The 11,794-nt window shown below is 40.8% G+C and overlaps 2 protein-coding genes across 3 annotated transcripts; one reads left to right on the top strand and one right to left on the bottom strand.

The window, feature by feature from the left end:
* The first annotated feature begins 4,523 nt into the window (after window positions 1-4,523).
* On the top strand, window positions 4,524-4,907 carry LOC131235659 (uncharacterized). Its single transcript, XM_058232930.1, has one exon. The coding sequence runs from the start codon at window positions 4,524-4,526 to the stop codon at window positions 4,905-4,907; it is 384 nt and encodes a 127-aa protein (XP_058088913.1).
* A 3,119-nt stretch (window positions 4,908-8,026) lies between these two features.
* On the bottom strand, window positions 8,027-11,325 carry LOC131235394 (heavy metal-associated isoprenylated plant protein 21-like). 2 transcript variants are annotated; one of them, XM_058232567.1, is made up of 3 exons: window positions 11,170-11,325; window positions 10,956-11,031; window positions 8,027-8,579 (listed from the first exon to the last, which is right to left on the bottom strand). In XM_058232567.1, exons 1-3 carry the CDS (start codon window positions 11,239-11,241, stop codon window positions 8,287-8,289), a joined length of 441 nt encoding a protein of 146 aa, XP_058088550.1. In that variant the 5' UTR covers window positions 11,242-11,325; the 3' UTR covers window positions 8,027-8,286. The 2 variants fall into 2 exon arrangements, with proteins under 2 accessions (XP_058088550.1, XP_058088551.1); XM_058232568.1 differs by having other exon boundaries at window positions 10,956-11,062; window positions 11,170-11,318.
* Between the last annotated feature and the right edge of the window lie 469 nt (window positions 11,326-11,794).

The following is an 11,794-nucleotide window of genomic DNA, read 5'->3' as shown; positions in this document are numbered from 1 at the left end:
GGTGGGTGGGCCATATTTTTTATTCGTACACGAAAAATCTGGGAATTTTGGGTATCAGGTGCAGCACGGCATATAAGTCAAATGGACAGGCAGAAGAAACTTATTTCATTAATCTATTTGTTTAAGACATGTGGCCCACCTGATAAGTAGATTGGCTTGAATTTTAGGCCAGAGTATCTATACGGTGTGGTCCATCTGATGGATTGTTCAAAATGCGAAGATGTATGTCATATGGACACACGCTATCAAAGAGCATTGAAATTCCTCGAATCATTCATTCGTCCTATTTCAATTTAACCCATTCTTTTATGAATAGTTAAAGTAATTAATTAAGAAAGGTCTAAAGTCCAACTGGTTGGACCATAAGTTAAGATCCATCCTGCTAATATCTTCCAACTTATCATCTCTGTATGCCATCCAAACCGTCCAATAGATTGGTAACCACATGAGATTCTCTTCTAAGCATAATCTACTCATTGGGTTGATTATATAAATTTTGTTATTGATCAATGGCTGTGTCTTATTTTATAGGGTATGGCCCATATGATAATTATATCGGTCTAATTTCAGTATAATGTGATTCTCATGGTGGGATCAACCAATTGGAGTGGCTCGATGTCATACGTACATCTTAGATTTTCTAATTAACCTGCCGTATGGACGGTTAGTTATGGTCCAACCGCTTGGACTTGAGACCTTTTACGATGATCTTGCAAACTGTGACTGAGGTTCTGACGGAGGAGTTGTCCACGTGGCCGTATGTCAATCCAAACCGTCCACTTGTGAGAGTGGATCATGATCCAAAAATCACTCTAAGCAGATAGGTTGACGTATCAGATAAGTCCCTTTCTTTTTAAAAGTGCTACGTGGCTATAGATAATCAGATAGATGTAGAAACTGTAACAAATGCCATTTTATTTTCTTTTCATTTTTTTTACATTAATTAGTCAACATTTCACCTAAGCTCAAGTCATTTTCTTAATCTTCTTAATTCCCTTTTAATTATTCTTTTAATTGTCATTAGCGGTTCTGCTAAGTTCGTATTAGGACCCTGTCAACCTCACACTTTTGTTAAGATGAATTATCTCATACAACCTCAGCTTGCTAACCTCACCATGTGGCAACATTTTCACTGCCGTGATCAGGACATCTGAACCGCTCAAAATGTGGGCCCATCATGAAGATCACATTGTAAGAAAATCAGGGCAGATGGGCCAAATCTATACGTTGGGGTGGGTCTTTTGATGTACATTGATTTCTATGGTGTAGCCAATCTGATGAGTAGATTGGCTTGTTTTCATGTGGGGTATATTCTCATGAAGGGACCCAACGTTTGTGCGGCTCGGATGTGCCGTACGAGTGACAGTTTGGTGGGGACAACTGCGTCGCATGGTAAGCTTGGAATGGATATTATTTGGTGCAAGAACATGTAGCCCAAAATCATGGCACAGTGAAATCTACGTAACTATCTTAAAGGCATTCTAACCACGTCTGTCGCGACATAGGATCAAGCGTCTGTCGCCAATCACTGGGGCCCGCATGATATGTGGTTCGATGATCGGAACTGTCTACTTTCTGGTATCTTTTCTATAAGATCTACCCTAAAAAATTTAGGCAACGGACGAGTTTGATAGTTACCATCTTTAGATGAATTTAGAACAATGTAAAGAAAGTTTTCAATGGCCTGCATTCAACTTTAAAAATCAAAGGTTAGGATCATCAATGAAGCGTTGTTATTGGATAATGACTTACTTATGGTATTAAAGATTATGTGGACGGTTCAAAATTATCAGACTATCTCATCATGTGGGCCATAGTGGTGGCGATATAAGATGGTACCTACCGCGCGATAGAGGCAAAATGAACCTTTTTTAATTATTCTGAGCGGCGTTGATTGAGTGCCCATATAATACAGAGGAATTATCTGGTCTGGTGCTTCTGAAATGATGGTGTATGCACTACCGTCCACCATGTCTTCAAGGTGGGGCCCACATGTTGTTGATCTGAAGGATGGTTGCATGATTGCCCGGAGTCCGTATGAGTATAGACTAGTGTATGCCCAGGTTCTCCCTTCCTACTTTCTACGACTGGGAGCGCCGCGATTTTAACGATCCAAACCGTTGATATGATTGGACTCACTTTGGGTAGCCCAGGAGAAAAAGGGCTCTGAATTGTAAATATCCTAACCCCCTCAATCTATCTAGAAAATACACAGGCCAGAAAGAAAGAGTGGAAGAGTCCAAATTCAATATAAGAAAAGACTTCAACGGCTAGGATCGTCCAATCTGCAGTTTTTTAAATCCATGGACTATAGCACGATGGAAAATCAACGGCTTGGATCATTGAACCATCCGCATCACTTGTACTAAATATGTGCTGTAAAATGTACAAACCACCAACTCTCGATCTATGTAATGCGATGCCTACAGTAATTAAATTACCGAAATTGCCACTGCCCATATTCCCACAATACCCCTCCCTTATATTGCATATTCTCTGATCTTATATTCTATGTGTCCTGATCGTGTCCCACCGTGTTATATTGCAAACGCCATACCAGCCGTCCAATTTTCTTCAAAGATGCTCCACTTAGACCGCGATCCCCCCCTTTCGGTTAGATGCAACCATATTTAAGCATCTGTAACATGTATTTCCGGTGCTAGACTCCTATGCTAGCTCACCACCACTTAAAAAATAGTGCCAGAGAGTTTACCGTACATATGACACAATTGTTCGAGAATCAATCCAGACCTTCCAAATCCGTTTCATGGACCTCAATTGTATGTTTAGGATTGATTGATCGGAGAGATGTTAGACATATGCTACATTTACAGTATGCCCACCAATTTGGATGGTCTGGATAGTCATACACGAGCACCACATGTAAGGAGGATGAGTCACTACCATGGATGGAGAATCGCTCAAAAATCATCTTGATAGCACAATCTTGACCTTTCAATTTGTGGCCCACAGATAAAAGGTTGAAAACAGGAATATAACAAGAGTCCACGTCCACCGTACAAAAATTTAATATTGGTCTACGGAATCCTGCTATTTGGGATATTTATGGGGTATTGTACATCTACTATAAACTCATGGCAAATCAAACATAGAAAATTAAACAAATTCAGAAGATAAATAAAGAAATTTATAATTATTGCACTTCTACATTGTGTTATAGGGAAAATCTAAAATTCGAATGTTGATATTTATAAACAAATGTTGCTGGGAGGAAGCCGATAAAATGACTTGTAATCATGGCACGTTTTCTTTATATGATAATTGGTAAGAAAAAAACAAATTAAATGACTTAAATGGGAGTTGTCAACAACACCATTTGAAGACACGCATGACATTACAAAGATCATTAGTACAAAAAACTTTAATGGACCACACCAACATGAACAATCTAAAATTTTGTATAAATCTTCTTAAATTCATGTGGTGTGCCCTGATTTAGCTTTCAGACGTTTCTTCACTTCGTCATGATGGGTTGCACTTGATTAATGGATTTGACCAAATATACACATGGTGACTACACACATAAAGTTGTGATGAAAGATTGATACCATGACAACATGGTTTTGAACGGTAAAATAAATAAATAAATAAAAATTGTAGCTACAGAGAGCTTGGATAGGCCACAACCACTGAGAAGAACATTTAAACCTCCGATAACTTTGGATTCACACAACATGACTTGATGTTGGATCATATATATATATTGAGATTGGTGAAAGGTACACACCGTGTTGGCCCCACATAAAGCTATGATTGACATCCTACACCCATTATTTCCTATGGTGTAACCCACTTGAATGGAGTGATTTTTACTCATTGCTTAGATTTGATTGCAAAATTGATAGATGGGGTAGATTTTATTTAAGCATAAGCAAGAAATGAAGTGAATCACAATATAGAAAATAATGTTTATTGAATATCCACATTTAAAACTTCTTATGGCTTACTGTAATATTTATTTTCCATTCAACTTGTTAATAAGGTTGCACAAAAATGAATGAAAGAATTATAGTTTTCAAGAATAATTTTTGTATAATTAAATGTTTCGAAGATGGTTAAGGAGTGATTAAAGGCTTCAAAAACAATTTTAGTATAATTGATTACAAACGAGAATGATTTCAACATAATTATATATTTCAAGAATAATTAGGTGCGATTATGGGCCTAGAAACAATTTCGATGCGATTATAAGTAGAGGTGGGCATGTTTGACTCGATCCGGTAAATTCGACCCGTTCCGAATTGAATCGACGGCCTAGATCGGTGTAGATTGAGTGTGTCCATCCAAATTTAATTGTTTTTCGGGTTGAGTTCGGATAGTGGTCTATCCAGACCGATCCAATCCGAAAACCTGATTCGAAAGGATCCGACCCAACCTGATCCGGAGCTGGGCTATATAGAGAAATCCATCATATGCCTCGTCTCTTCGATCGAGCATAGGTAGGGGCATCTCAGAAGCGAGTGTGCAGGCCCGAAACAAAAGAGCTTCATAATAATGAAATCATGGCAAAAGAGAATGCCATAGAGATGGAACTGAAAGAAGATGTAATGTCTCACCTTCCGCCATCTAAACTTAAAGATGAGCTCATACAAAAAGACGAGAAGAAGAAGAATAAGAATAAGAATAAGAACATGAATCTTGATGATTTGATCATGGAAGCAGACATCGTTTATTCCATTATTGGACTTTGTGAACTGTCGGATCCCAAAAATATTGTAATAAAGAGATCTCATCCTCATTTGGAAGAAGGTAGAATCGAAGACAAGAAGTTGGAGAGAAAGCTCGAGCCGCTCGGATTAAAGGTGAATCAAATAAAACAGGACAAGCACTGCCTCTTCAGAGCAGTCGAAGACCAGCTGGCACTCTACTCAGTTAGAGCTTCTTAGTCTTTGAGGTCTTTGAAGCTAGCAGAGGTGAGAGTGAATGGTAGGCAAATGGAGAAATAAGGCAAGGACAGAAACATCGAAGGTGAAGAAGTAGGTAGGGAAGTGGAGGTTGGACTCGGACTTGGTTCAGCATGGGTTCGGATCCAAGCCTTGCACAATACGATCTGACTCGGTTTTCCTGACCGAGTCAAACTCAGATCGGTTCATGTCAGCAGGGGTTTGGATCGGTTCGAGTTCAAGTTGGGCCATGTAGAATCCGAACTAAGTCGAGTTAGACCCAATCGGATCCGACTCAGTCCATTACCCAACTCTAATTACAAGTCTCAAAAACTATCATGATGCATTTATATCACCTTAATCCAAAACTTTTGTGGCTCATAAAAAGTTTTTAACAATAAGCGTTAAATCTTTATTGTTTCATGTGATGTACTAAAAAAATGAGCTAACAAAAGAAATAAACACTGTAGATAAAACATATACATCATGGTAAGGTCACAAATCTTTGACACCGATGGCCGTCCAGTGCTCAGGTCACTGGCCAAACCACGCCCACATGGCTGGATGGGTCCGACATGGATACATGTCCTGGAGGGGAGCGGATCAGCTGTTACCCGTGTAACACCTACACCTTTAGTGGGTAATACCCTAACCGTTAAGGTCCACCTTAGGTATTTGCTGTATATCCACGTTGTCTTTGTTTTCACATCCCATTTTAACATGCAACCTGTAACCTTAAGAAAATCTATAAGTCCATAGACTACACCACTAGAAATGGTGACTAATGATGTAAAGAAAACTTTTTGTGGGCCATAAAAGTTTTGGATTAAGCTGATCTTCTACAGGTCGGATAGAAAATAAACATTAGAAAAGCCTTACGATGGGCCATTGGGAATTTTTAATGGCGATGTACTCAAACAACACTGTTTCCTATGGTGTGGTCCGCCTGAGATTTGGATCTGCTTAATTTTTAAGTCTACACACTAACAAGGGAGGTAAAAACCGATGAACGGCATGGATACACAACACATCATCAAGGTGGGCACATCGTAGGGGTGTTACCCGGGTAATACCTAATCCCAAGGTCCATGCGGTCGTCACTGTCATCAATGGACCATGGTCCACACTTTAATAAGATGATTGGACATCTTAGTCCGTGAATTTTCCAGTGGAGTGTAGACCATTGACTAGTCCCCCTCTTCAACGTCCGTACGATTACTACATGTGAACGGACGGGATGTATTTTTGTGTGCAGGTAAGAGAAATGCGCATTGATACCCTAGCAGAGGACGACAATCCGTACGCACGCACACATAAGCTGCACATGTGGAATGCCGTACGTCAGTCGAATCCGTCCGAATAGTGACCCCTGCCACCAGCCCGGTGGCTGATGGTCGGTGCTCTGTGGGCCCCACCATTATGTATGTGTTTCATCCATTCCGTTCATCCATTTTTACAGATCATTTTAAGGTTTGAAATTATAGGGATAATAATCTCAGGTGGACCACACCACAGGAAAACAATAGTGATTGGATATCCACCATTAAAATCTTCCTAAGGACCACTGTACTGTTTATTTGACATCCAATCTGTTGATTAGGTCATGCAGACACAGAGGAAGGGAAAAAACAAAGATCAGCTTGATCCAAACCTTTTATGGCCCCCAATAAGTTTTTAATGGTCAACGTTCATTCAACACTTTTCCTGCAATGTGGTTCACTTGAGATTGGGATATACCTCATTTTTGGTCTTATACCATAAAATGATTTAGAAAAATAGATGGACGGCGTGGATGAAACACATAAATCATGGTGGCCCCACAAAGCACCGACAACCAGCCATTGGCCGGTGGCAGGGGGAGTAACCAATCCGTTTCCCTGCAAATCGTCCATCATGACGTCGGATTTGATAACACTAACATCCAATCGGCGACATTTGTTTGTTGAATTTGGAGCATCGACCACTTTACATTTAAGCCATCCATTTTTTATGGCCATGAATCTGACAGTTCGATCCTCACTTCATTGATACTTTTAGGTAATGACTTATAAACATCGAGGAATTACAGATTGGACAGTGTAGATCTTAGTTATGTGCCAGATGTATGATGGCAGTGTGCATGTGTTCCGATTTCTATACTCTGCCAGCGTATCGAATAACTTCACTTTGACGTAAACCACTCTCATTTGACCCATCAAAACATTTTTAAGTAATCACAAAGCGTCAGATCAAGTGTACCATACCGTCTGGGAGTTATGCTAATTCAGCAGTCCGCACTTATCTTCACAGTTCCACACGGGTGCACTCGCCAACCAAATGTGCGTGATCCAAGCCGCTCATCACGGATCCCGGCCCACCGTAGTTGCCTCTGTAAAAATATTCGACCTGATTCACTCATTTGGTGGTCCACTCGTTCGCATAATGTGGTTTGGTGCCCGTTCCACAACAATTCGTTGTACTTATACATGCGTGGCCCACCAGCGGATCAGTTGTAGGGTCTCCCATCCTGGGATAGTCAGATGATCAGAACCGTTCATGTTCTTCATGCGACACGATATCGTCCATCCCAGTAAACTCCTTTGTTATTTACTTTTGCACTTTAAAAAAAAAAAAAAAAAGGATGGAGACTTTTGAACCGTACACATGGTATAGCTGTATGGTTACCATATTCCAGACCGTCCAAATTTTGCTTAACCAACCGTAGATGAAAAATAAATCTGAAAATTAAACGTCTATTTTACTCTTAACCATGCATCCATTTAAAAGCCATTAATTAGATAGTTAAGATTGCTTGATCAAATATGATTTTAAAAAAAATGCTCCATCCCCGATGACGCCCACAATTTAGACGGTCTGGATAGATTGTACATCATCGCCATGTGTGAGGAGGATGAGTTAAGCCCCTTTTAAAATTGTACAAAACTAACATAGAAGCAAGCCTCAAGGTGACATGGCCCAATGAAGTCTCTTGGATCACCGTTCATCTACTATTAGCACACATTTCAAAAGGATGGGGTCATCGAATTTAGAAGAATATCTAGAGCCCACCGTTCATCACTGTCACGTGGGAATGGCCCACACGATTCAATTGTTACTGAGTATAGTTTTTAAATATCAAATGATAATCTTAATACGGCCAATTTATCCTATTTTATATTCAATTTCACTACAACACTTGTTATTCAAGCTAATGAAATAAAGCCTACAAGAGTCAATATACTACCACTCATAAGAACTAAAAAAACCAAGTGTACCCTCTCTAACACATTCACTCACAGAATGCAGAAAGATGCAACATGCGTTTGTAGGACAACCAAACTCTCTTTCTCTCTCTTTCTCATCATCTCTATCTCTATCTCTATCTCATAGAGATCCATATATCTTACATGATAGTGCATGCATGTGGGTTGTCGTCGCTGAAGAGCGTGGTGAAAGTCTCATCAGGACCGGTGGGATTAGGAAGCGCTTGTGTAACGTTTCTAACGTACCCAGATGGGGCCCGCTTGTCATACGCCTGAGATACATAAGGATAGTAGACCAGATTGTAAGGGACGTATGGCCAGAACTCCGCCCTTTTCCCTGTGTTTTTCACTCTCTTCAGTACCTTGTTCGGCTCCACGTATCCCGTCACCGTCACTCGGCTTTGTTTTCTGTTCACATCCACCGTTCGTACACCTATTCCAATTCACCACACAAAACATAAGAATTCCCACAAAGATGCTAACTGCACTCACCTCGCACGTGGGAATGGAAAATACTTGTGCAAGATCTAAGTCGGTCATCAGGGCTCACTTGCACTTTAGATTGCATATCTGATGATCATTGAGGCGGCCACGAGTGTACTCTGGGTTAATCTTCACACGTGTTAGTCGTTTCCACTTATGAGTCAAGCACATTTAGCGTTCCTGTTTAAGATGTGTTTGGTTGCACCGGATATCATGATATTTCATGTCATTGGACTAAATATAATAAATTTTATGATATCTGGTGCAGCCAAACGCATCCCATCTAGGATGAATTCAAGGGCCATGAAACACTGGAGATTGTGATGGATGCTACGTGGTATACGAATCAGTCGTATTAAAATGTCCTAATTGTGTTACCAGTATAAATGTATCATGAACCAAAACATCGTATTTGATTTTATTACCTGACAGTCAGATGGGTGGACATTTATTGTACGGTTAAAAATGAAAACATCCGATGGCCCTATTTCAACCAGCAAATGTCCACGAATCAAATATTCAAACGTCAGGATTGTTCAACTATATTTTCCTACTGTGACCTGGTGAAAGTTAGTTCCACGTTTTAGTCAAGTTAATATATGCCACGTGTATAACTTTCGAGTGACTGTGTATCAAGCATCATACGTTGCCTGAGTATAATACAGTTCCCATCTGGCAGTCTCCCACTCACGTGCTACCCTTTCCGGTCCCGTCCGGTTCGGTACCACCAGTCAGAACAGAAACTATGGCCAGTTGGCACGACTCGAACTGAGTCACCCTCGACTTGACCGAGTCTCGACTCGACTCAGGACCGAACATGTCGGTCGGATTCGCCGACTCACCATTCTATGGTTGTGCATCGCCTACCAAACTTGGGTTCTGAGCCAGGGCTAATGGGAACATAAGAGATGAACGGTCCAGATCTTGCACAAGCCTTCAGTTGCCACCACTGGAAATCGTGCAACGTAACGTGTGCAGTTCACCTAATCCCTTCTCAAAGGAGTGCAGTGTGCGGCATGAGATGGAATGAGTGACACCTCGGGAAGAGATCCTGACCATTCATCAAGTTGGTCCCACCATGAACATGCCATGGATAATAAAGGACCGGATGCGTAAAACACCCAAGTTTTTCCAGCCGGCCATGTAGCAAATTTAAAATCCACGCCGTCCATCAGGCTCTAGCCTTTTAAAAGGTCCACAAATCAGCTGGACCCCATCACATGTAACAACGAAGATAGCATGCCGACCATAGGTTTGTTTGTGGGGACACCATCCTGTTTATCTTTCATCAAACCCGTTAATCAGGTGTAACTCATCAGGATGAAGATATTACACAAAAATCAGCCTGATAAGAAACTCAGGCGTGCCACACCCCTCAACTTCGAGGTTTCAGGAGTAGGTTTACATAGTTCCATTGGTGTGGTCCATCAGATTTTTTTATCAGGCTGATCTTTTGTGAATACGGTTCAAATAATGGTTATAATCTGATGAACGGATTGATTTACATATAAAACATATTGGGATCCACAGAGCTTGGGTGTTTTATGCAGCTGTGGAAAGCAAGTGTTTTAGACTATTCCGGTCCGTCCAATACTAAATACGACCGTTCCCCTCATCAGGTTGCATACGAGCCTCGTCTTTCTTTTTTGTAGCCGTCCATTTCTAAAATATAAGTGTAGCCAACATAGGGCATCCTTCTGGTGGGCCCGTGTTGATCAACGTCCCAGATCTTTCTACACGTCCCAAGTTAACAAAAGTATCGTAGGGCCACAGATCAGAATCTTGTACACGTTCCACGTCGACCCAAGAGCTTTGCTAGCGAGCTCCCTCAATCAGTTCCCTCCATCTCCCAACCAAGTGATGATCGGGACCGTTCATCTAGAAGAACATACCATATATGGCTAACATGGAAGTCTGATGAATAAGTTATTTTGCCAAGTAGCCGTTCGACAGTAGAAAGTAGAGATGAACGGTCTAGATCATCACTCGGTGGAAGTAGAGGATGGTTTTGTAAATAAAAAAGAAGGGTTTTAGTTTTTTACAAATTCATTTACTGCATATCAGAAAAGAGAGGAGAAGTAAGATAAAAGAACACTTTCCAAAATCTTATTTTTCTGTTTCTGGCAATGTCTGAATGAGCCGAAAAACAGACATTTTTTCTACATTCAAGAGAATTTGTTGCAGATGCCAAAAGTAGAAAAGAGTGGGGTGTGAATAAAACATGGGATTGTAGTTTAAGCTTGTTTTTGTCTTCGTAAGTAACCAAGAAGCATAATTACAGAGAGAGAGAGAGAGAGAGAGAGAGAGAGAGAGAGAGAGAGAGAACCTTTCATAGAAGAAACAGCATTTTTAACTTTCCTCTCACAGCCATCACAATCCATTTTCACCTTAAGCTCCACTGTCTGTGAAAATGAAAACCCAAAGAGACTGAAACTGAGGGAACAAAAAGGTAAAAGCGAGGAAGAAGAAGAAAGTTCTCCTTCCTTTTTCACACTCCAAAGTAGAGAGAGATAGAGAGAGAGATATGGGGTAATGAGTACCTGCATTGGTTTGCGTTTGCTTCTTGTGCTGGTGACCGTACAAAAGTTTGAGAGGTAATCAAGAGCACCCATCTGCTCTTTCGCCCCAAAAGGAGAGATTGAAAAAAATAAAAACAGAAAAAAGGAGAGACAGAGAGGGGGGTTTGGATGGAAAGAAAGGGGTGATGGGGCCATATATATAGGGTAATGTCTATTGAAAGTCATGAAAGTTAGGAGTTTGTAGGTGAATGATTGAGAATTTTATTTAGGGTGGTGTATATCCATCATAGTGGAAAATAAACTATAACAGAAAAACGATCCAGTGCTTTGCAGGAACGCGGACTGATTACTGGCCCACCTCTCCACCGTTCACGTGGTGAGATTTTATTAGACAATAGGCAAGTGTTAAAGATGAAGCCCACATTAAGTATGTTTAATGGTTGTTCGATCCAAGCCATCTCTAGGTCGGGGCAAAGGGAGCTTGGTCCGGAGCAGCGCCCAAATGAATGCTCCCCTCGTTTGGACTGAGCTCCCTGCGAAGGGGGCTCTTTGGGGCCTACTTTGATTTATATGTTGGATCCACGCCGTCCATCTATTTTGACTAATCATTTTAGTATACAAGCTTAAAAAGGAGGTAGATCGAATA

Source organism: Magnolia sinica, chromosome 19 (assembly GCF_029962835.1).
Source record: "Magnolia sinica isolate HGM2019 chromosome 19, MsV1, whole genome shotgun sequence".
In the NCBI taxonomy this organism is placed as follows: Eukaryota; Viridiplantae; Streptophyta; class Magnoliopsida; order Magnoliales; family Magnoliaceae; genus Magnolia; species Magnolia sinica.
This window is presented reverse-complemented; position numbering and strand designations above follow the sequence as displayed.